The 26,374-nt window shown below is 38.8% G+C and overlaps 1 protein-coding gene across 1 annotated transcript in view; it reads right to left on the bottom strand.

The window, feature by feature from the left end:
• RAB38 (RAB38, member RAS oncogene family) overlaps positions 1-17,099 on the bottom strand; it is a 32,141-nt gene extending 15,042 nt beyond the window's left edge. The window contains exons 1-3 of the mRNA XM_085304370.1: positions 17,092-17,099; positions 8,879-9,258; positions 1,278-1,558 (exon numbers count right to left, since the gene is read on the bottom strand). Of these exons, the coding sequence (XP_085160496.1) occupies positions 1,278-1,558; positions 8,879-9,083 (486 nt within the window). The 5' untranslated portion in view covers positions 9,084-9,258; positions 17,092-17,099. The remainder of the gene's footprint in view (positions 1-1,277; positions 1,559-8,878; positions 9,259-17,091) is intronic.
• Positions 17,100-26,374: the final 9,275 nt, after the last annotated feature.

The raw sequence follows: 26,374 nt of genomic DNA, 5'->3' as shown, positions 1-26,374 counted from the left end.
AAAAGTCTGGAGATGTAAAATAGCATCCATATTTTATAGATGAAGAGGGCTGTACATCTACAGATGACAAGGGCTGTATTCAAAAGAAGACTAAACACATTGCAAGCTTTTGAAAATATGATTGCAGATAGTGCTGCCACATGTTTATTTTTTTTCCTGATAACAACCATTTATTTATACACAGAAGCCTTGTCCATGCATATCTAAAGGCAGAAATTTTCCATGATACCTGCATTATAATCCTATTCTTCTTGAAAAGTTCCCTGTACTTTTGGAATAGATGAAGCAGAGGGGTTGGATTAGATATCTCCAGATGCCCCTTCCAACCTTCCGTGAATGCAGTGTTTACATATTAATGCAGTTACTTGGGACCTTTAATCAACCACATAAGTCAATTATGTATCTGAAAGTCCTAAAGGACCACAAGGTAGGTGCATCTGCCACAAAGTTGGTGCCATATAGTTAGAGTCTCTGAAATATTTCCCTCACTTTCAGAAATCTTCAGGCTTAGTATGTCAGCTCAATATAGCACAAATGCGTTGAGGTTACCTGAGAAATCTCTGATTGATATACAAGAGCACCATAGACTGGATCTTTGTACTCTGAAAGCTTGGCCCAATGCCCTTTCTGATTTTGATCCATCTGATTTTTTTTATAGACATCTAGGAATTCTGAATCAAGGCTGATTCAACTGAACCAAAGWGCAGCTCATTCACCATTTTGATCAATGTCCTTCTCTTCCTCCTTCAATATATGATAAGATTTTTCTGATTTTTGGGGGGATGAAGGCTGATAACAGTCAGCATAGTGCAAGTGCTATAATGGACCGTCTTTCCTTCTGGAATCAAACACAGTGAAGCCATGGTCTCAAATTAGGATTTCTTAGGCACAAGGTTTATACAAATATTTAGAGRCAATAGTCACTGTTATAATTGTGAAAAATAGCATCATATCATTTATAAGAGGTAGCTTTTGTGTGTTGCCACAGGTCATCTTCCTCCCCACACTATCATGCAACAAGTTGTTGACCCGTTACACACCTTGCTGGGGGCCTACCATCTTACAGTAGCTGCGTTTCAGAATGTGATGAGTAATTTACCGTGCAATGAAAGGCCTAAAACAAATGCAAATACCCATAAAAGAGCTGTATTTTTTTTACAGGTTCACCTTTAATTAATTCCACTATAATGCGAGCTAAGTAGGATCACTTTTCTACTGAGGAAAGCTAGTTTTATTCTGCATTTGGAGAAACATTTAAAAAGAAATGGAAACATTACCTTGGCTGACGTTTCAAACCAGCCCACGAACCCGTTCTCTTTGCAGAACTGATCCATCTTGATGCCGTTGTTCATAAGAACATCTATTCCCTGGTCGCATTTGTTTGCTAAGAGGACTGTCGGCACAGGTTTGCCRTTAGGAAGAACCAGCTTAGAGTCCAAATCCTCTTTCCATTTTGTTACTGCTTCAAATGTTGCAGGTCTTGTAACATCAAAGACTATAAACGCCCCCATGGCCTCTCTGTAATAGACTCTGGTCATGTTTCCAAACCTTTCCTGACCTGTGATGATGAATGTAGGGGAAAAAAAAAGTGAAAATCAGTACTTCCAGTTTAAGTCAATATTTCACGCTAACATATTTTTTAAAAAACACTRCTGAGGATAGGGCTTCCTGTTGCAAGTCTGGTATCTCTGGAAAGCTACAGTTTCTCTAAATAATATTAATCAGAATGCTAGACTCATTTGTACAAAAATGCTAGTGAATATAGCAAGAAAAAGGAGTTTTAAAGCCACTATCCAAGGAAATATAGTAACTTTATGATTAAGCTTGTACTGCAGTATAGTCCTACTAACCTGCCAGATTTCTAGATCTGTGTGTGTGTGTGTAGTACCAYGAGTCTCGGTGTACATTACAGACAAAATATTGAGGCACAAGACTGTCAGCTTCTCAGTACTGCAGCATTATGTGGGGAGCAGCTAACACAGCTGATCTGATGCATGAAATGAGGATCCTACATATTCTCATGCAAGTGCTAATCATCAACAGTAACATACTAAAGCTCTGGAGCCCTACCAGCATTCAAGTCATTATTAACTTACTTTTACCTGCAAACCAAAGCACAGAGTTGTGAAAGGTGAATTTCAAGCTTTATAAATATGGAAAGCATTCTAAAAACATAAAACAGCAGAGGTTCCCTGAAGATCTGTATTGCTGCAGTAGGATCTGGGAGAAAAAGTTCCACACCAGATCTATGCAGAAACTTTAAGCTGTATTTGTCGAGATCACRGTGTTTTATGGAAACGTTTACAGCATTTATTTTAGGTAACAAAATATTATTTTATTTCAATTTGATAATTTGGAAATGTCATTTTATGTAATTAACAATGCAGAAAAACAACATATTTGATATCATAATGTATCACATTGATTATCTGTGATTTTGCTAATATATATGCTTATATTTTTTTTTCTTGGGAATTTGAAAAATTGTTTTAGAAAATAGAAATAAATCACACATAATTTTCCTTGAAGTGAACAAACAGTCTCTATTCATCTCTGCTGCAGAGTTTTGGTCCAAAAAGGAAGAATTAAAACCTCCTGAAACATCTCATGATAATAGCAGCCTTTAAGCTAGACAGCTGTTACATTTAACCGTATGCTTCCACAGTTGTGAAAACGTGCTATTAAAATAAACGACACTTGCCAGAATTCTATATCTAGTCTGATTTTTTGATGTGAGCAATTCTGAGTAGGGCAGAAAGACAAGAAGATTGGCAGTCTTTCTTTTTGGCCCTAGGAAAATTCCCTGTAAAAACTTTTATCTGGTGGAAGTTGTGTCATCAAATGTAAAGCTGTGATAAGAATTTAAGAGCGCTGGGTAATGGACTTCTAGACYGTATAGTTTCATTTAATGTGAACAGCATGTTTAAGGCAAGCCCTTAAAATTCACTGAATTCACATTACTGGGACAACAGCATCTATCTGTGATGTTTATCTTTGGTTTTACAYGTTAGTCACTCTAAAAAGGAGAAAGTCATTCATATGATACGAAAACCAAATATGCATGTCTGCATTCTCCAAATTCATCTTAGTTTTTTTACTTTAAACAAATACTGTTTCTCCTTGATAAAATAAGATAGAAAAGATAGAAACATATCATTTCCCAAAACATATGGTCATATCAAAAATTTGTTATGGATATACTTTATAATGTCTTATGATTCCTATCAGCGGGTTAATCAGAAGAAATATTAAGTCATGTGTTATTCAATAATCTCTTTGTTGAAAAATTGTTTTTCTCATCTACAAAAGAAGTGCCTTCAAGTAAAAGTCAAGGTATGATCAGTATCTTAGCAAAGAGGTCCACAGCAACACTTATAATTAGTTTTTAATGCATATTGTATTCCARTGATGATACTTTACAGTTCTCATGCAAAGTTCTTGACTTGCTTCCACTGTAGGTGAGATATAGATGATTTAAGAACCAGTTAAACTAAGGCCTTAATGCATATTCATTGTGACACAGGTCTCTAAGATAGGTGAGATGTCAAAATATGCTCTGAATTATTCATTTGCAGYGTAAAATCATTCATCATAAACAAAGTCATTAGAGAAAGTAAACGCCCCTTCAATGTGTTCTTCKGGCTCGTAGTGACCCACAAAGGAGTGACAAATGGTATCACACTGATTTGTCCTCCTGCTTCTAGCTGCTTTTGCAGATATCTAGGTTTTTCACTGCACMGAAAACCCCATATCTATAAAAGCAGCTTTATGCAGGCAGACAGAGCTTACCAATTTCCATTAGTAATCATTTCAAAGAAAGAGATGGAATGGAGCTGCTGGCTGAATAAAGTGCCTAAATCACTTTTGAGGTGGTCTTTTTCCCTATCAATGACTATATGAACATACTTGGTTTAAAGATACTGTGCAGCTTTGAAAGGAAAAAGAGGTGGTGTGTAAACCACAGACTTTTTAGGCCACTGGCACACTGGCTTTTACTACTATGTCATTTACATCATGAAGAAGAGATCTCTAGTGGTTATATTGGGCTTGGCATACCAAATATTGTGCCTAAGGTCYCAGGAAGATTCCTTTTTCCAAAGCTTCTCCCTTATATGAACAAATATCTTTCTTAATAAATGAGGTTCATAAAAACATTTCATTTAGTGGAATTACTCATGAAAACAGGTATTGTTTGATATGTAAATTTGTCAGAATCCGGCCTCAGGTTTTCAGCAATGTGAAATTACTTAGGTAGTAATTACATTAGAAAATAATCAACCATTATGTATTCAGTGATATCTCACAGGCAGCCTTGAACCTGCTTTATTGCAAGAGAAGCTGCAGTTAAGACACCCAGGCTACTCAGTACAGGGTCATTGGGACAGATTGGTTTTGCTTTTCATGGGAAGGATCAGAAACTTGTGAAATGCTTGTTTGCTCTGTCCCATGGTATTTTGCTGCATCTCTTGCAAGGTCACTGGCATCTGGTGTCAGACCCTGTGATTTTGATGGCCTTTGCCCATGGGAATGGTACTTCATACTGGGACTCACCAACCCTAATTTARGCTCTGAAAAATTAACAGACTGTATCTAAGACTAGGGTTCCTCTATTGTCGACGACTGGAAAGAGGCATACCTTCAGGGATCCTCTCAGGCAGGATAGGCGTTTAAGAGAGGTCACAAAACCTTCTTTATTCTGTATTTACTCTTTACCCTCAACCCTCCAGGGAGCCTAGYGTGAGCAGCCTACCCTCAGGGGGCTCAGTACAAGATGTCTAACTGTTAAATCAGATGAATCTGATCCCACTTTGAAGCAATCCCAGTGAGATCAAAGTGCCACAGCAACAAGATTCCAATTAAAGGACAGGATTCACTGACTGAACAGCATCTTCCTGCGCAGACATTTATACTGACCTCAGTAGCATCTCTGCAGCAGCGTAAGGTATCATTTAACAGTCTTTAGGCAATGGCAGTATCAGTATCTGAGTTATCACAGGTTTTAAAAATGCACCTTACATAAAATTACYGTCATGGCTTACACAGGAACCAACAATTTCCACTAACTGCTATCAGCTCTGATAAAGTTTTAAAAATTAATGATAAGGTGATAAAACTCTGATAATTTCCATCATCTCTCACACAGAATCTGAAAAAAAAAGGAGTATAAGATACAAATCTATGAAAACCTAAGCCACAGTTTTATCGTGTGTTTTACTTCTTACCACCACCCCTCATCCAAGGAGACAAAAGCTTCTAGGAAACAACGGGCTTTACAGAGGGCCGTCAGCCAGCAGAGGGAAGCTGTGCAGAAGAATTACTCATTTTTTGTCTTCCACTTCGAAACAGCCTTCAGAATTTTCACCCTTGAAGGCAATGGGAGTGTTGCCACGGTCTTTGTGGGACAGCACTGAAAGTTAAGCCAGCCAAGAAGGACCCTCTATTTACCACACCAGAATCTAGAAAAGCAGGCCAGGAGCTGGAAGAGGCCTACCTATCCCAGCACAAATCTGTAATGCAATAAAACCACGGCAGTGAGGGACTTGTGCCACCTTATTTATGATGGCAGAACAGTAATTTCAAGGAAACTTAGCTAAGAAATCACCATGACTATCTTATTTATGCATATGTACTGCAATGTTTAACAGACATTAAAGCCTCAACCATGGAGGATATACAGTGCCTGGTTTTAGTGAATGGTCCATTTACTCCTTCTAGAGATATCAGTCTTATAAAATTTAAAGCTGCTAGGACACTTTAACATATTTGTGGCAACACTGTTGGTTTTGAAGGTGAAAATGAAAGGGGAGGAAAATTAAATAGCTCTCATCACAGATATTGTGTGGATGCCTTCAATGCAGTGGACCAACCATTTACACATCTCTACTGCAGCAGAGGAGCACGCAGGAATCTTGGTCTTATAAGAGTTATGTGAAAATACAAGAAAGAGTTTCTTTTATAGTTTTCCTTCTAAGAATCTACCGGCGAATTTGAAGGATGCTCACAGAGAAGCAAAAAGAAAGGTAAGGAGGCAAAAATAGAGTGACTAAGGGCAAGATTTAAAGAGGTATGCTGTAGCAGAAGAGATGGATGATGGCACTCTCCAACTACTTGAAGAAAATGACCACCAAAACAGAGAGAGAATTTAGGACAATACAATGAAATAAAATGTGAGTGCTAGGATGTAATTAAGAGAAGGAGATTTTACTGTGCGTATCTCCTCCCACACAAAATAGTAAAAGTGCAGTCACTTGGAACATTAAGTGCTTTGCTAGATCAGACTTGGATTGGTTGATKTTAAGGCCAATGTGCTGTTACAAACATCACAACATCATAAATCATGACATTTTACCCTATTATTCATATCTTATGGACATAGCTTTATTACAAGAGAGATGTTATCTGTTAAAATCTCAAGTCTTAACGTAATGCTACGTGATGCAGAATCTACCTTATCTCTGAATTACTTTCTTTAATGCTTAGTTATCCTCATTACTCACTGTTTATCCCTCATCTTCTTAAACAACTTGCTACCCACTGATGCACACAGCAAGGTGGAAGGAAGAGCACACATTATACTTGGTACTAAGTTCATTGCCTGTATAATGGAGGGAAAGGAGAGAATGTGAGAGCTAAAATGATACCTGAGATATGTATATAAACACCTATATATACATTGGTATGAGGCATTACTGATATATTTGGCACGTTTGCTTCAGTTAAAGATGTTCAAAATATTAAGCTAACACCCTTCAGTTTGGCTTGAGACAGAAAAGGTGTTGCTTTGCCAACAAACATCAACAACACAGGTTCTACCTAAAGAAGGGGACTGCTCTGAAGAGTGGAAATTTTATTTTTCACCTCCTGTCCTTGCATATTTGTGTTTTACAAGTGGTGGCATGCGACCAGCCATAGCCAGGATAAAACATTTCCATTTCCTCCAGATTTACTCCCTTTTCATTTTTAAACATTTTTCTTTTCACTAGTCAGATGCCTTATTCATGATGACTTGCATGCCAGCATCGCACTGATCTGAATTCAGTGTTGCTTCCAGAACTTATTCTCTCTTTACAGCAACCAACAGCTAAAGCGCCATATGCAGAAGTCAGCAAAAGTGAGACAGAAACTCTGTTTATTACTGGCCGCTGTCTTGACCTTCACTGAGATGCTTTGAACGGAACATTTCATATGAAATTTAGTACTGTGCTGTAATTCTAACTGTCATGTGTGATAACTCAGAAAGCATGCTAGTCATTCAGTACTACAACTTGGTGTAATTGCTTCTGCAGCCGGACTGAAAGCTACATCATATGATCTGCCAGCACATGATTAGTAGTTTAATAAATCTCTGAAACAAGGCATACAAAATACATTCTTTAAGCCCTAAATGCATTCAGAATTTTTTACTATTAAATGCTTTTTCTCATGCAAAAAAGTATTGTTTGGTGTGTTCATATTTGTTGTTACAGTCAGCCACTTGTGAGCAATAAAAGCAATGCTTTCCTCATTATTCCAACTTTCAATAAAGCAAGCTGGGCATATGTATATTTAATATCATAAAACTACAAGATGCATATATATATATATATATACATATATATATATATATATAAAGGTTATCTAAGTTTCGCATACAGTGGTGTTGTTGCATAAGTCTTGGTACCTTGGTGCCAAATTCAGAGCTCAGATATGAGGTAACTAAATGTAGAAGAAAGGCACTCCTTTAGTCGATAAGAATGCTAAGAATTTTATTATTTCACTAGTTTTACTAGATGAATTCCAGACTTGATCCATAAACTCACAATTCAGRTCAGAAGCTGGCATAGCTGCCTAACAGATAATACAATTTTCACTTCTATTACCTAATTTCAAATATAAATTCTTAATTTGGTTGAGTTTTTAAAAGGCTCTCCTTTTTGCTGTAAACTTTTGCAATATAGCTGTGCTTCATTTCTTAYATATGCTAAATGAAAAATCATTACTTATATCATGTAAAATATGCCATCAAGATTAATTTTATTTCATGTACTGAATCAAAATTTCGTAATCAAAATTTTCCTTTTCTTAGAAAAGGAGGTTGCAGAGATAAAAAGTTGTGGTTTAATTTAGTTTAATGACAAAAAAATTTGAAGCACTGATTACAACGATGTCAAATTATTTTTTTTTCATAAAATAGTCATGCAAGACTATCTGAACTTTTTAATACTTTTTCTCTCCATACGGAGTAAATTATTATTTTTTTTTTACTTGCTACTACCATCAAGGACAAGTAAACATGAATAAATACATTTTTAACAATATCAGGCTTACTGCAAAATAGAAACGCTTTTTTTTTTTTTCTCAGTATGCCAGAATTTTTTTGTATTTTGCTTGGACAAAAGAAGAGAGGAAGGAARAAAAGAAGGAAAAAAAGGAAGATATTTTGATAAAGTAACTCAGCAATATTTGCTTTATTTAACTACAAAAATCATATTAACTATCTAGATGAAACCCTCTTCTCTTCCACCAAGTTAAATAGATGTAACTAGAAATTCTTGTCACCCTCCCTCTCATCACGGAGAACTGTTAGATTAACGAGGCAAGCTGGAGAGTGGCAGCTGCAGGGAAAGAACCAGCGCGTTCAGCGAGAGGTGCCCCTGTCACTGCCTGGGTCGAAGGGTTCAGGAGAAAAATTAGGACAAATTTCACTCTGACACYCCTACTTTGGGAGCCTGATGGCTTTAGGAGAGCTTCAAAATCTCAAGCTGTGCTAAGGTATCTTTTCCTCAGCCTTCTCTTACTGCATAGGCACCAGTAGTTTCCAACTTAAAGATCAGCACAAACGAGTTTGAGATTGTATCTTGTATCGTCCCTGGGCAGGTTTGGGGACAACAGTACTCACCAGCAATGTCCCAGAGCTGCAGCCGCACCACTGTCTCAGCATCCCAGCTGAGCACCTTCAAGGCGAAGTCCACCCCGATGGTGGCCCGGTAGTGGGGGGAGAAGTTCTGGTGGACATAGCGTTTGATGATGCTGGTTTTGCCCACTCCCAGGTCCCCAATCACAAGCAGCTTGTAGAGGTGCTCCTTCTGGCTGTGCTTCTGCATCTTTCCTCTTGCTGCGGCTGCTGCGTGTGAACCGCTTGCATGCTCTGCCCGAGGAAGCCTGCCAGCCCGAGGGGAGAGAGGGAGTGAGTGAAGCACCAGGGAGGGAGGAAGAGAAGGTAGGTGGAGGCTCTTCTCCGTATGGCAGTAGGATCGCCAGGTCCAGCAGGCAGCCCTGCTGGAAAATGAAGAAAACAAGAGCTTGAGGAGAAAAAAAATAAAAGTCTCGCTGCAAGTTTTGTGCGTGCGTGTAAAGGTCAGCGTGAGGTGTGTCTGGAATTAGTCTGGCTGCAGGGGCGGAAGGCGCTGCATGAAAAGCAGTGCCACAGGCAGCCCTGCTCCTGGCTCGCTCCTCGCTGGAAGCACAGGGCTTCTGCCGTACACTAGTTCTACATGTTTTCCTAAAGCACTGTCTTCTTCTCATAAAAAGTTATTATCTTCTGTATGTTTGCAGATACGTTTAAAATGCCACTCACTGCAAAAAGGCAGAAATCTCTTTTCAGTGTTAATTCTCCATTAAAGTGCAAGAATTAAACTAGTATAAATTTAACTTAGGGTGTGAGTTGCTTKTGATAAGTCAGTGTGAGTATCTCTACAAGTGTCAACATTCMGATGGATGTGTGAATTTATATTTTATTTAGCTATTTAAATATTTTTAAATYGCATTAGCCTAATCATTTCAAGCATTTGACTGTACATATAGACATGCTCATATCTGCTGAATGCAGTGCACAGCTCAYGCTTTGTTTTTTTCATAGAACCAGAATCTAAAATGCAAAGCATCCAAACCAGATCCAGAAGATTTATCCCATGACTCTGGTAATCAGAAGTTATAAAAGCGTAACAGTATTGCAGAATATAAATGCCAGTGTCTCAGCAGTTCTCCGTTTTCAAAAATAAGTGATGCCAGGCTTGCAAACAATTAAACTCATTGAATTGAGCAATTCATTCCATTGACATTATTGACCCTATATTTTAAATGAAAAATACAGTCACAGTTTTAATTAGGCAGCTTAGCTAGAAACACCTATTCATTGCTTAGAAGTGTTTGATACCTTTAATAGCTTTTATAGCACAACTAATAATATTATTATTGTTTGAAACTTATCCATGAATGATTTTTACATTTACTGATATTGATAAAATTAAAAATATATACATTTATTGAAATATTATTTGATTAAGCTCTTATCAGAATGTGTACTGAAATGGCAGTAGAGATTTGTCATCTGTCCAAAAAGCTAGATTTTAATAGACAAAGAATTTAGAGACCCATTTCAGCAAGATATATGAGGCAATTTTTTATAATCAATTTTTAAAATCAAACTTTAAAATTTGCATATATATATATATATATATATATACACACACAGATACACAATATTTGAGGCAGAAAAGGGCTATTTTTCATGAATTTATTTCATTACTAAAAGAAGTCATTTTTCAATACGATAAATTTTCTTTCCAAACATAAGCTACCAGTTGTATCCTTTTTGGAAAGAAAATTGTAAAGGTGGTAGCCGTGTTGGCTACAGACATCATGAATACTGCAGTGTGAAAAACATRCCGCTTTACTCCAATTAGTTACTAATTTTGTGTGACTCAAGTTATTTTCGTTGCTACCTAGTGGTGTGCAGTTTATGAATCTCACCTTCACAGCACTGTCATTTTCAGAGAGGATCCAGTAGCCAAGTGTTTGTAAGGACTCACAAGTCCCCTCTAAATTTGAAAATTCTCATTTTACAGGTTAAAAAAACAAAAACAAAAACAAAAACAGGGTCAGAGAGTTTAGCAATTTAGGAAATGAATAAATTGGATTAGGCTGAAATTGTATCTGATCTTTTATCTTTCTTCGCCCATGTTGTGGGCAATGCTCAGAGATCAGTGCATGAAGCACAGCCGTAAGCAGATATTAAATAATCACTCCTACATGAAATCTTTACACTATTAGTAAGTTTAGCTAGAGAYTGGCCTACACCCAGAAGCCTGCGGCTTTACCTCCCTTCCAAAGTTTCTGTTAGCATTAGCAATAATAACCCTGGATAATCATTTTATTTGTTTAAGTTTCCAATTCTTCTTTGAACCTGACTAAATTCTTGGCCCCAGCAAAACCCTGGTACAGTGAGTTCCTCGTGGGCTTAGCCAGGGTCACCCAGGGGTGGCAGTAGGGCTATAAGCCTCCACTCGGGGAGGTGTTCAGATGTGGGCTAAGCGTCTAGGAGGCTCCATTGCCTTCAGCAGGATGATGTGCTGAGTTAATGCAAAGCACATGCTGAAGTGTCTTGCTGGCTGGAAGCCATATCCAGATCTCCTGCCAGCTGCCCTCCTTCTCCATGGTTAGCTATTTTTTTATAGGCATGGATGTCTTGTGCACACTGACACCCCCCACTGCAAGCACGGCCAGCACTGCCATGGGGAAGGGCAGACCATTTGGGCTGGTCATGATCTTAAACTGTCACAGTGAGACACGTCTGACAACACCGGTGGACCTCTTTGGACACACAGCCCAGTTACCACGACTCAAAGACTTGCTGCAAGGATGTCCAAGGAAGTGAGCTGAGCTTAGTCCACAGCTAAAGGGAGTTGATCTAAACCAGTTTAGCTTGCATTTGCCACCCAGAGATAGAGAGTTACCATGGCTCAGGTGATACAGAATAGCTTGTTAACCTGGGAGAACAGGATGGTCTCYGAGCCCTCATTTTACTGCTTCAGGTAATTCAGCAATGTCAAGGGAATATTACAAATATATTGTCAGGTTAGTTGATGTTTCAATGTTTAGATTTTGGCAGTCTGGGTTTTATCCAGTAGAGAGATACATTCTGAATTTTATTATATCAATGCAAATAATAACAAAAAAATCCCACATAACACTATCTATTTCTATACTGTTTTACTTTTGTGCTCCCTGTTAACCCACAGTTCCGCTTGCCACAATACTCAGTGTCATCCCTTGCTCCGCTATCTCTGTTTTAATATTGTTATTGGCAGGAATTGATGCAAACTCTGTACATCTCTGTTGTTAATAAACAGTAACATTTAAGAAAGCTCCATCAAATAGGGCACTACAGACTATGTTGGTTTCAGCATAAAAGCAAAAATAGTTTTACACAGATAATTTTTTAGGGATTTCTCACTATTCTCTGATATTAGTTGAGACCTTTTCTTCTGAGAGAAGCAATTAAGTCCAGCACACAATATGTTGGTAGGATTCAATAGCAGCAGTTCACTGCGTATGCGCAGCATACGGCAAAGAAAGGGGCTATAACTCAGACTGAGCACCATGGTTTTTATCCCCACACCTGTGAAAAAATGTCTGAGATGCTGAAACCATGAGGTAAGAAAATCAGCCTCAGTGATTCTTGGCCAAGCAATTAGATTCAGATCATGAGAAATGTATGTACTTCAATGATTTCCATCTAATTATCTAGAGCTTTATACCACAGCCATCACTGATGTAAGTGCTAACCTTGAATGGCTTGAGCGAGATGGCCTATGCCATTGATCTTACTGAATATCATACAATATAAATGACACCATAATCAGCAGAAATTGTAAATATACTACACATGTAGAGGCATATATATATAWAAAAAAGTATATATACACACACACAAAATCTTATGATAAGAGATTATTTTATGGCCTATTAAAAAAAAAAAGAAGACRACGACGACATTTAAATTCTACACAAATTTTTTCAAGACTCCCATATCCCAATTAATCCTGTGGTGTGGATCAAATCCTAAGTTGTTAGCTACAAAGAAGACAGTTCATCTTTTATTTATATATTGTCGTCTTCATTTCAATCACAGCATATTCACTAACTTCATCATGGGAATGGTTAATCATGGTAAGAATAACCTACAGAGAAATAGATTATTTTAACAAAATGGTACATTTTGCCCAATTTTATTTTTAGACAAGAAAGATTTAATTAGTTCAGATTTTCCTCTCTTCCATTCCAATTGTTTTTGTGATTGAGACATTCAGTTAAAAATTACTATTGACTCATCAAACATACCCATAGTAGAATGGTTATTGACTTGTCAAACATAGCTAGAGTGCTCCTTTGATTAAATTATGATCTGCTTAACTTATAATTAACTTAGCAGAAAATACACTTTATCAGGAAAGATCCCTCAGKGAATACCCAAACAAGCCTTTATGTAATGGAGATACGGGTTAGGTTGCTTTTATGGTCAGATGTCAGGTTATTGTTCTGAAACGAGTTACAACCGTTACACTCAATTATTCTCACTCATTTAAAGCCCAGCCTATAATGGCATAGAAACTATGGAGAGTGTGGCTGAAACTACACTATCCATAACACAGGCAATGTGGACTGAATGGGCATGGCGAAGYGTTGCCTCCAGAGAATTATGCTCCAATTACAAATACAGTCTCTGGATGGCAGGAACAGGTTATAGCAGTGTTTGTTTTATCACAGGAACAACATCTCTCCACAAGAGCTAGAAGCTTTCCTTCTAGCACAATTATGGCCCTGTTAAAAGAGCTTTAGATAGATGTGAGTAAATGGCTGAAGGTTTTGTCTTGCAGTGGGAGCAAATTTTCCCCCCAGAGTACTGGATCTGTTTCTAATGGTAGAGGTTCTGCAAGATCAGACCTCAGGTGGGAGTTTATGGCTCTCTCACAATTACAAACTTAGTATGATAAATAGATCTGGCTGGACTACTCATTGCATCTTCCACTTTTTCTTCCATATCTGCCWTGTAGATGTCTCAGGGCATCTCAGATGGTCTTAGCTGCCTATGTGAGCACCTGGATCCCACATCTTTTTGACATGGCTGGTGGAGTCTACAGGAAGATCCAGCTTATTCTAAAGTAATCATTTAGTGGCTAGTCCCCTGAACTGCTTCTCAGCCTTTATTGGCTACACTGGCTAGATCACCATGGACTGCAGTGGAAGTCTTCATTAACTCCACACTGATTATAATGGGATATTTGGCAYCAGGGTACAAGTAAGTAATTATATACCTCAGACTGATTCTTCCTACTGACCACCAAGTAATTCAAGCATGGCATGAGACTAAGAAAGTTCAACAAATTCTTTCAGTGAGTGTTCAGATGTAAACACATGTTTCTGTCCCACTAGGCTCAAAAAATTATAATCAGATTCAACTGCCTTTTCTCAATCCTGGGCTGAATTCTGATATGTCTTTCCCCTTATTGGCTGATTGAAATTCTAGTAGCAGGGTCCAAATATAGTTATTTGAACACCTTCTAAGAAGAAGAAATTCATACTGTCATTGCTTTCTTTTATATTATTTTCTTATAAATTCACATAGATGTTATAAAATTCAACTTAGAGCCTATGCTTTGGAGTCTGAAGTAAAATTTTAGATGGGTTGCACTGTATGTTACATCAAGTGCATTTGAACAGTCACCTGGGAGTACATGAACCCAATGCAATTGAAAAGCAATAAAAGGAAGGACTATGATGTCTGTTATGGATAAAATCTAATAATATGGGGTCAATAATACACTAGGGAAAGCAAAATGGCTTCTCCCTGAGGCGAGAAGGCAGTGAAAGCATCATACCGCACAGAATTAGTCTGAAATGCACCAGTTCCAAATAAGCATTATTGTGTCTCAGATTCAATACACAAAGTGTAAGAGCACTTGCTGAAGTTGTAGAGTGAGCCATCAAATTCATCGTAGCCTTGCCACTATGAGCTACCAATAACAGACTGGGCCAAACTCTTAACTGACCATATAGCAGTTTTAACCCTCTCCAAGGACTGTAAGTTACTGTGAGACTTGGATACAGGCAGCTCCAGTGCTGCAGATAGGTATGTATAAACTAAGCTAGAAAGCTTCTGGGAGTCAGGTATCTGTATCGTGCCATAGCACAATCTTCACAGCAGGAACTTGGAGGCCAGACTACCACGTCTTCTAAAGAGAGTATCTTCTTAAAGCAGACAGAAACTTCTGTCTGATTCAAGTAGATCTGATTCTTGAAAACTGTCATTCTCCAATGGTGCTCACCCATCTTTATGTGCACAAACATTTATCTGCATAAATCCTAAATTAATATACATTGGCCTAAGTCATTTCTGTGGAGAATTTGGTCTCCAAACTGCAAATTTAGAGCATGGAACAAAGCAGCAAAAGTTATTCCTTATACCCAATAAAAGTTTATAAAAAGTATAGTTTGTAAGTTATATTTGATATGACCTAAAATATCACAGAATTACAAAACAGTTGAGGAAGTAAGGAACCTTTAGAGGTTATCTAGTTTGACCCCTTGATCAAAGCAGGATCATCTAGAGCAGGTTGCCCAGGGCATTGTCCAGCTGGGTTTTGAATATCTCCAAGGATGGAGACTCCACAACCTCTCTGGGCAACCTGTTCCAATATTTGACCTCTCTCACAGTAAAAAGTTTTCTTCTTCTATTTAGATGGAATTTTCTGAGTTTCAATTTGTGCCCACTGTCACTTGTTCTGTCACTAGATGTCACAGGAAAGCATGTGACTGTCTTCTTTACTCGTCCTCCTCCTCCCATGTGTCCCCTCCCCCCAATCAGGTATTTATATACATTGATAAGATCATCCTGAGCTTTTGTTCTCCAGGTTAAACAGTCTCATCTCTCTCAGCCCCTCCTCATATGACAGATACTCCAGTCCCTTAATGATGATCCTTCACTGAACCCTTCTAGCAGGCCCATGTCTCTCTTGTTCTTGTCCAGAATAGGACATAGTACTTCAGATGTGGCCTCATCAGTGTGGAGCAGAGGGAAAGGATAACCTCTCTCGACTTGCTGGAAAAGTTCTTCCCAATGCAGCCCAGGTGGCTGTTGGTTTTATTGGACACAATGGTACATTGTTGTTCACCAGGATTCCTGGGTCATTTTCTGCAAAGCTGCTTTAAAACCCCAGCCTGTCCTGGTACCTGAGATTATTTCTCCCCAGATGCAGGATTTGGCATCTCCCCTTGTTGAACTTCATGAAGTTCCTGTTAGCCCATTTTTTCCAATCTGTTGAGGCCCCTCTGAGTGGCAGCACAACCATCTGGTCTATCAACCACTCCTCCCAATTTTGTATCTTCTGCAAACTTGCTGAGGGTGCACTCTGTCCCATCATCCAGATCATTAATGAAGAGAGGGTGCACTCTGTCCCATCATCCAGATCATTAATGAAGATGTTAAACAGTACTGGCCCCAGCACTGAGACACAGGATACACCACCTATTAATGGTCTCTACCTGGACTTCATGTTGCTGATCACAACTCTTTGAACSCAGTAGTTCAGTCAGTTCTCAATCCGTCTCACTGTCCACTTATGTATCCCATACTTCTATGCTTGTCTATGAAGATGTTATGGGAGATAGTGTTGAAAGCTTTATACTAAAGTTGAGATAAGCAATATCCACTGCTCTCCCCTTATTCACTGAGACAATTATTTCACTAAAGAAGGCTACTGGTTTTGTCAGGCATGATTTCTCCTCCAAAAACTTGTGCTGACTACTCTTCATCATGTTCTTGTCTTTCATATGTTTGGAAATGGTTTTCAGGAGTATTTTCACCACCACCTTCTCAGGGACTGAGGTGAGGCTAGATCCTCATTTTTGCCCGTAGTTCCCTAGATCCTCATTTTTGCCCATCTTGCAGACAGGTGGCATTTGTTTTCTTTCAGTCCTCAGGAAACTCTCCCAGTTCCCATGACCTTTCAAAGATAATCAKCTGTGGCATCCCAACAGCACTGGCCAGTTCTCGCAGCACTCATGACTGCATACGATAGGTCCCATAGACTTGTTTCTGTCCGGTGTGTGCAGGTATTCCCCACCTAATCCTCCTCCACAGAGGGAAAGTGTGCCTTGCTCCAGACTTCTCCTCTGGTCTCAACAGACCGGTATTCCTGAAGGCTGGTCTTTCTAGTAAAGACTGAGGGGAAGAAAGCATTGAGTACATTGGCCTTTTCCCTGTCCTTTCTCACCAAGGCCTTTGCCTCATGCAGCAAGTGACTTACATTTTCCCTAGTATCTGTTCCTTACCTTTGGCCGCTGATATACTTGTAGAAGTATTTTTTGTTTTCCATCAAATCCCTCATCAGATTCAGCTCCAGGTGGGTTTTGGCTTTCTTCACTCCACTTCCACATGCTTGGACAGTGTCTGTRTTCCTCCTGGTCACCTGTCCCTGATTCTACCTCTTACACACTTCACTTTTGTGTCTCAGTTTAGTCAGGAGCTCCTTGTTCATCCACGTAGGCCTCCTGTCAGCTTTTCTTGATTTTCTCTTCATCTCCTCTTCTCATATTTCTCCTTACAAGGGAAAAAGACATTCAGGAATGAATTCAGTTTATTGAACAGGTTCATCTATGTTATTTAGGCTGCTAAGGAATTAGGAGCCTTACAATAGTTGCCCCTTACAAAAGAAATCTAGCAGTTTAATCACACAGAGCTGTCATCCATAATCCTGCTTATTTGTCTCCTGCTGTAACTGTCTCAGTTGGTATGATGTGTAGGGTGAAACCCCCAGGAGACCTTTATTGTACTTGAATAGGCTATACAATAAGAACTGGAACAAAATAACATGTCTATAGGTCCTGAGCCATGTAGTTCTTGGTATTTTAGGGAAGACATGAAGTATCTTCAGTGTCTTGTGGAGTTAGGGAGATCTGACATCTCTGGGTGTCTATCTCAGAATCTTACACTRGCTAATACGCTGAATTAATCAGATGACTGGTACAACAGGTTTATAGGGTAATTTATACCATGGTCAGGTCATACACCAGTGTCAGTACATTTTGCTTCTGAACAGGCAGAAATGCAATCATGCACAAGGAGATGCTGAATTGTGAGATTCCTGTTCGTGAGCACAACAGTGAGCAGTGCAGCAGTGTGGGCTCCAAAATCCTACAGTATGATGGGCAGTTTATCAATGCAAAATATCATTATTAATAAATGGCAGAGCTAGTAAGGAATCATCTGCTGTTATATCTGCATTCCCCCTTCTCTGCTATTTCTGATCTATGTCTCTCTTTCTAACGTCTTGCTACAGCAYGCAACAGCCAGGTTTGCCAAACTCTTCAACAGCCAACAGATCACATCCTGAACGGATATATCAAGGCTTTTCCATGTGATTCTTTCTTTTCCAGGAAAAATTAAACACCCACTTGGGACTCAGGCAGTGAGGAAAGAGAGTAATGATAAACTGCCTAGGCCTTATCTCAGCCTCGGATGCTGCTACATCCAACACAGGCAGCTGTGGGAAAACGAGCAGTGACTTTAACTGGCTTGATAAAACTTTTTGCAGCATCTAGCTCTGGGTGCATTACACAGCAACTAATGGCTAGATTGTCATCAAAACTGCATCACTGGTGGTGGGAACAGTGCCCTCTTGATCATTAAAACAAGTTTGCCAGAACAGAACTGGTGGTGGGAAGGCATCCATTTGGCTTTTGTGAAGTTACAGGCAGCCTGTCCTCCACCACCTCCGTAGTGCCTTGAGGATGCACGGCCATCACACAACATGCTGGGAAGATCAGTACTATTAGCCTCCTTTTTCTAAGGCCTCAATCTTAGTTTTTGTACAGAAAATACTGGTCCAAATGAAGCTCTACTCAGCAGCAGATTTAAAGAAAAAAAAAAAAGGAAAATGCACCTATCAACATTTATCATATATGTCATCAAAAAGATCTTTTTTCTTTTTTAAAAAGGGTGAGTCTTGAAAACAGCTACAAAACTGTCACTGATGGCAGTTTTCAGCATCTGGGTGGGATATTTAAAAAGTTCTGCTSTGTGTTAAGCATACATATACTCAAATAGGGAGGGCCAGATCATACTCTCCTACATAAAGACCGATGGTTTTTGACCTGAATAGTTGCACTGAAATCTGACACTGCTCAGAGAGTCAGGATTTGCTCACTGTAAGTAACATTTATCTGCCCAATAAAAAATATAGAAAAATTATAGCAGTTATAGAAATAGAAAATTGTAGATGGTTTCCTGAACTTCCATCCTGATTTCTTTCTTTCCTCCAGTGACAATTTAATATTTTCAGAAATTCAGTCCAGCTTACTGAAGAATTTTCCATGGTTACTCAGGATTCAGAATCACAGATGGAGATAGTGGTACCTGGTCATTAAGTGTACTTACCATGTCTTATTAGAGACCAGCTCCCAATATTTAGATGTGAGAACATAGCATGCAAGCAAAATACAACTTGAGTAATGACCTAGTTTAGAGAATTTCTGAATAAGCAGCAACTTCTCCCCTGTTACTGATTGCAGAGTAGCAGAGACGTATCGAATTGCATACCTATTACTTTTTGGAGGCACATCCCATTACCATTCATAGCAGCAACTGAAACATTATTATTGCTCCCTTCAAAAGAAAGGTCAAGAAAGAAATGAATTGTTTTATGACTACAGAGATGAAGGTTTTAAAAAATATATCTCCCCTTTTCTTCCTAAAGAAAATGTAATGATTCTGGACTTTTTAACACAGAAGCATGTTAGTGCTTACTGTTAATAAAAGGAATTATTTCTTGCAGCACATTAAGGGTGAATTGTCATGGCATTTCACTTGCATGAAGAGCTAAGTCTGAGATCTGATTATACGTCCATATCATCAGCACTAACTTTTATTCATAGCATAGTAAAGTCCAGAAATCTCAGTCATACTGGCTCTCAGTCAGAACCAGGATCTCATTTTGAATTATATAACCTAAAAACATCATGTTTCTCCAGGTCTAACATTTCCTTGTCCCACACAAATAAGGCAATTATCTTGTTTCTGACTAAAGACCTCCCAAAACTTCATGCAGTGATGATGTTACTTCAAAGTCCAAATGCTGCTCTTATGCAGCCCACACATACCAACTGCAACACATGCCCATAAATATCAAACCTCCAGGAGAGCCACATCCTGCTCTGGGCAGCCATTTCTTTTAAAATCAATAGGAATTTCTGCCCAAAAGAGAGGTCTCTTCRCAAGGTTATTTATTGTACTTAAAAGGTAAAATTTGCCACGTTTAAGAGAGCTAGATCCTCACCTGGTGTATTTCAGCCAGGCTACATAAAARTCTCTGCCTGTCAAAAATTCCCTTTAAATTCAGACATCAAATACCCTTAATAGAGTATGTAAATTTGTGCAAAGCAGAAATATGTACTGAGCTGGCCACAGTGTGAGASAGGACTCCTATGCTGGCCACATTCATCACTGTTGACTGCACTTCTTCTTATCACGTCAAAAGAAACTGGGATCTTACAAGTAGGGTTTAGTACAAAAGGATTTTGAACAAGGTCATAGCTTTGGAAATTCAGGGAGACAGATTAAAATGTGCCCACTGCATCTTTGCAGCACAGGTTCACAGACCTTGCTCACAGCCAAGTTAATTTTAGAGCTTTGCATATGCTCAGCAACCTCCGTGCAGACCCCCCAGACACCAGGAGAAATCCTTTTCTTTTTGTCCTTTCTGTGGCCTGACTATATTGTCTGCATTTTGTCCTCCTCATTGATTCCCACTCACCCTCCAGGCTCCCCAGCTGCTGCCTTTCTTTCATTTCTCTCTCTGCTTGCTTGTCCATCCAGTGGTGTCTCCTTACTAATACTCTCACTCATGCTCCCAGAAAGGAGTAACTTGCTTGTCCTTCCAGAAGGATCAGTTTGACCCAAAAAGTAGCAACCATAAGGCTTCTTTTCYTCCTGTTGCCCGCAGACAAGACTTTTAACAAAGAATTAGACAGTAAAAACATTTATGAAGCTAGTGCTGGACTTGAGCTCCTTCCACCTTCTATTGCTGATCATTTTGCCTGCTTTCCAAAGTAGTGCCTCAGGGCTCAACGAGAAAGGCTCCCTCATGCTGAACATTATTCAGACCCTGGATGGTGGCCAGACCTGGTTCTGAAAGCCTTATCTCAAAAGGCAAGACAAGCAAAGGTTAGAGATAAGGAGTATAAGTAATACTGTGCAGATCTCAGTCCACCTGGTGAAGGGTTTCCAGATTGTAACATTTGTCTGAGTTCTGAACTGCAAAAAAAAAAAAAAAAAAAAAAAAAAAAAAAAGAAAAAAAAAAAAAAGAGAGAGAGAAGAGAAAACGTTTCTGTTTGTTTATATATATGTGTGAGTGTGTGCGCGCGTGTATACATATATAAAAAATTCCAGGACAATATAAGAAATTCCAGGACATGTTTTTGAGTACCTTAAACTATATTTTCTCAAATTCATACTTTTGTAGCTTTTTATGAACCCATTACAAAGTAAGAAAAAATTGCTAAGTAATTTGGAAATGCTAGAATAGGTTGGCTTCTTATATTTTTGATGTTTTTACTCCTGATTTTTGTGTTTTTTAAACAAAAACCCCTACCTATTTTGGACATCATTTTAATGATGAACAGCTCTTTACACTGGGAACCAGCCTCCCAGCTCTATTTTTTCATTTGATTTGTAACACATGTAATACGTTTTATTTCTTTTCTTTGGGGAAATAGAATTGCAGAGAAGGATATAACCTAAATAGAAAGTGAATGCAAACTTTGCCATATGTGATGATTTACAGAATCAAAATACAAAATGAACTAATGCTGCAGGAACATGACTGTATTCAGATCTGTAGCTGAACTCTTGAACTAGAGATTTTAAAGCAATTAACATTGTATCAATGTGGCAATAATATAGCAAAACTCAATGCCAAGACCTAGGGAAGCAGAAGGTGATTGCATTTTAAATCATACAGCAATCACAAGGCCTATGACTATGTTCAAATAGCCAAATGTCCAGCATTCAAGCACCATGACACCCAAGTGCACTGGCCAGATTTTCCTGCAGCAACAGGAAGGACAAGGGAAGTTGGCTGCCTAGTCCTCACCATCTTATTCTGCTTAGATTAGCAGTCATGGCTAAYGTTTGGCTGAGCCTTTTGTACCCTTCAGGATCTGGCAATGGTTGAGATCTTCATTCTGTCCCACCTCAGTGAAGCATTAAGATTTACTTTCTAAAGTCTCTATCTTGGTACTGTCTGCCCTTTTCTTCTCACCATCACCTTTTAATGGTGGAGGCATCAAYGGCACCTCTTCTTTAGACTGCCCTTTCTTTAAGGATATTCCTTGCTTTAGGCTGTCCTTTGTTTCCTAATCTAGGTGCCATCAGCACTGACATTCCTATGGCCCTTCAGCTCCTGAGGCTTCCGCACCCTGTTCCTTTTTCATTCAGAGTAGTTTTAATGCTGCAAATCTCTACAATCCTAATGGATAACAGAGCTAATATTAAGCCAGGTTCCNAAAAAAAAAAAAAAAAAAAAAAAAAAAAAAACACCACACCTCTTGATACTACAGCTGAAAAATCAAAATCAACCTCCAGAAGTTAAGGAGGAAGCAATCAGCATTTCTCTACTCCTTTCCTCAGGGCAGCACACACAGACAATAAATATGTTCTGTGAAAACAAGTGTTGCTTTATCACCCACTGCTGAGTTTCATCTATTTGACTATTTGATTTGGCCTTTCAGTCAATTGCTTGTAATTGATTTTTTTTTCCCTAAACTGGATGGAGTTTCCTGCAATTACTATTCTGCTGAAATTTAAACCTGTGCATATAATCCCAAGGTTAACAGAGGGCTTCAGGAAAAGAGGGAGAAATGTGACTGACGGACAAAATTCAGAGTCTCAGCAGCCTTGCTAATGTATGAGATTTAGAAGAGAAATCTGTGCAAAGTGACGGTATAGTGTAACCCCATAAAGACTGCAGATTTAGTCATCTGATCTGCAAACATTCAACTTCCTGAGAATGCCTGTTTATGCCTAAACACTTGCAGGGTTAGGTGAAAGATTCCTGAACTAGGGTCACAATTTTTAGTGGGACAAGAGACTTACAGAAATTGTGATGAAGAATGGGGCTCGCAAAGGAGGTGGGAGTAGAAAGTGGAGGGATGGAACCAAAAACGGAGTCGTGAGCAAAAATTCAGGAGACTGTTACTTGAGGTAGTCTGCTTCCTTGGTGAAGCAGAGGCCTCCCAGAGGTCACAGCATGTCTGCTTATGGGAAGATTTATCTTACGAGTTACTCAGTTTCCTTCATGTGTCAATGCAAATGAGAGGAAACATCCTAGGGAATCTCCTGTGCACTCCAGATCCAAAAATCCTACTTATTCTGGCTAAGAACCTAAACAAAACAATAGAAGAGGCTGTCATTTTATATTCTGTTACTGTCACAAGTGTTGAATAAGTAAATAGAGTAACACAACATATAATTAAACAAGGTTTTAAAAAATCCATGTTGTATGTATTATCTTCATTAAATAGAATCCTAAGGATTCTGTAGAATTAGCTAAGATCACTGGAAAATTTTGTCTTCTTACATGTAGAGCATCRTAACTGGAATTACTGGACATGCAAGAATGCACATTTCAAGAACTGCTGAAATTATCCTTGTAGGGCAAGGATATCACTTTTAATAACTTGATGCTTTTGATAGTGCTTAAATTTGTAACTTGTACTGCTGAAGTGGTATCAGCTCTTCTACACTACGCTTAAAAACATTCTCTGAGTATTTAATGTGGTAACTCAGAGGTCTTGGGGATCACTTGAAATATAAACACGAATATTATGTCTTGAAGTGGAAATAGCAAAGGCTGGCGAAGAAAGAGCTAACCTATCGCACTAATAAAATGTTACCATGAGACAGAGAGATTATTTTAGCATTTGCATCTCATATTAAATGGCATCTGCAGGAACAAATCAGTTGATCCTAATGAAGTGATTAGGAAAAATGGGCAGAAGTCTGTGTCTTTCCTATTAAAGATATAAAACATTTTTGCATATACACATGCCTATATTCTCATAGCCCATACAGAAAGACTTCAATTTCCCCTCCCCCTGCCCCCAACAGTCACTCAGAGAGAAGCAATAAAAATTATATTTCTATTAATATATTGCACCTGACCATCTGGGGATGAAATCCTTCAATCTGATTTTTCAGGTCACTAATAAAAAAAAATCATAGCAACTGTCTTTTTTTTTTTTTTTTTTAAGATTACACACACACTGCCTCAGCCTACTATCACTTCTAGAAACCATAGCAACCAGAAAAACCTAAGCTTGCTTGAATTGAACTCAGTAACTCTTTTGATAACACATTTTTTCCTGGGTCTCAGCTGAAGAGTGTGTGAGCCTTTTTACTTAAAATGTATTATTCAGAACAGGTAGTCAAGTACCTCTTATTATTTCATATTATAGKAGAAGCTCCCACCTTTTATTTAGTTATCACACTGCCCATGTAATTCAGGATATGAAAAWTTTTTTTTTGTTTGTTTGKTTTTTTTTAATACACTTAGGCTCTCCCACTAGCCATTGGCTCAGATTGAGAACAACATTTTTAAAAGCAGCTAAACATACATCTTACATGTATGTTTCTCTGTGGGAGAAATCAGAGTTAGCTGTGAATCGGTTTGGGTACAAAAGGGTATTAGGACAGCTTTCTGACCTAGCTAAAACCTTTACTTAACAGTTGAAGTGCTATTTACTCTACACTGAAGTGGTATAAATGAGGGCTTTAGTAAGGCTGTGCTCTGACATATTCAAGAGAGGCTGGCACCTCTGAGGTATTCAGATCACTTAAGATCTGACCAGTGGTGGATCTAACTCTTGCTTTAATACACAAATAATCAAAGACAACTACTCACCTAACTTAAATGCAGATTTCTGGAGCAAACCCTTGTCAAATCACCTTGTATTTCAAGCAAGGAGGAATCATAATCACCTGGCCTGGTTTCCTTCATAAACCAATCATATGATTTGCCTGAGTAATTCTTGTTTCTAGAGAATTCCCAACTCCCAGTGACGGACACAACTCCAGTGATGGAGAATTCACGACAGTCCTCAGCAGCTTAGTAGCCCTTAGTAGCTTAGTAGCTGTTACGCAGCTACAGCTCATTTATCCTCTATATGTACTCAGCTTCAAAATAATGAATTTTTAATATCTGCTTGCTGGGCTGRCGATCAGCTGTTTCTCCAGTAAGTGTTTATCAACTGTGACATTACCCATTAACCTTCCTTGGATAAACTTAATAGAATGGACTCCTACTTGCTCACCGCAAGACATTATTTGCCAAACCTGTACTCCTGGATGTTTGCTTGTTCCTCATTTTAAGCTACTCCAGGCAACACATCACTTACAGGTAGAAACTGCCCAGACAAACTATAGCTTCTCACAAAAGATGAATTAAAGTTGCAGAGACCCACATCTCTCCACTTCGTCTGTTTTGTGAGCAGTAGTTTACACGCAGAAWCTTCCCTACTCACTACAGCCATGTTTTTGGCCTCTTTTTTGGCCTCAGGGAAGGAAATGCTCTATGTAGTCTTCAGTCTGTGGCTGCAGAATGTACTTTTTCTATACTTAGTCCTCAATCCCAAACAAAAGTTTAGAAGCCAATAAGCCACACTAATAGCTTCGACAGGCTGACTGCTTTATAGTTCTTTGTGTARCTTGAAAATGCAGCACAGACACTCGCACACTGCAGGCACCCAGGCAAACAAATAGGTCTGATTATAATTAGGAGTTGTTATGGACTGTGACGATGGCAGACTATTCCGAGAACTCTCCCATCCTTACCTTAGCACCAGTACAGCTGCCACACAAAAGCAATGACAGGAACATAGACAAACGCAGGAATTTCTAAAAATAATATACAACCTTATTTAAAACCCATGCCACTAACACAATACAAGGCATAACAAACAGTTAACCTTTTTGTATTAGCAGTGCCTTGAGTGTCAGCAATAGCTCRGTGATAATAAATCAATTAAGATCCCATTTTCTAGTGGTTGAAGGATTATAAAAATAGTAAGAATGACTGAACTTACATTCTTGCTCCYAAGCTAGTTTACAGAAGATACCAGAAATACTAAAGAAATTAAGAACCTAGTGCATTCACTGAAACTCATAACTACATGAGAAAATCTGTTCATTGAGAGTCGATACCTAGGATATTCAAAGTACATGGCACTGGAAAGACAAGCCTGCARAACACCATAGGCAGAAGATCAGCTTTGCACTTAGTGAGTTTATACTGGTGTCAATATGGCTACTTGATAAGCTCAGGAAGTGTGGGTTAGATGAGTGGACAGTGAGGTGGATTGAGAACTGGCTGAAAGGCAGAGCTCAGAGGATCATCATCAGTGGCATGGAGTCTAGTTGGAGGCCTGTGACTAGTGGTGTCCCCCAGGCACAGTCCTGGGTCCCATCCTGTTCAGCTTCTTCATCAACGACCTGGATGAGGGGACAGAGTGCCTCCTCTGCAAGTTTGCTGATGATGCCAAGCTGGGAGGAGTGGCTGACAC

The sequence above is a fragment of the Rhea americana genome, unplaced genomic scaffold, assembly GCF_003343005.1.
Source record: "Rhea americana isolate MKP2758 unplaced genomic scaffold, rheAme1 scaffold_208, whole genome shotgun sequence".
Taxonomy (NCBI): domain Eukaryota; kingdom Metazoa; phylum Chordata; class Aves; order Rheiformes; family Rheidae; genus Rhea; species Rhea americana.
This window is presented reverse-complemented; position numbering and strand designations above follow the sequence as displayed.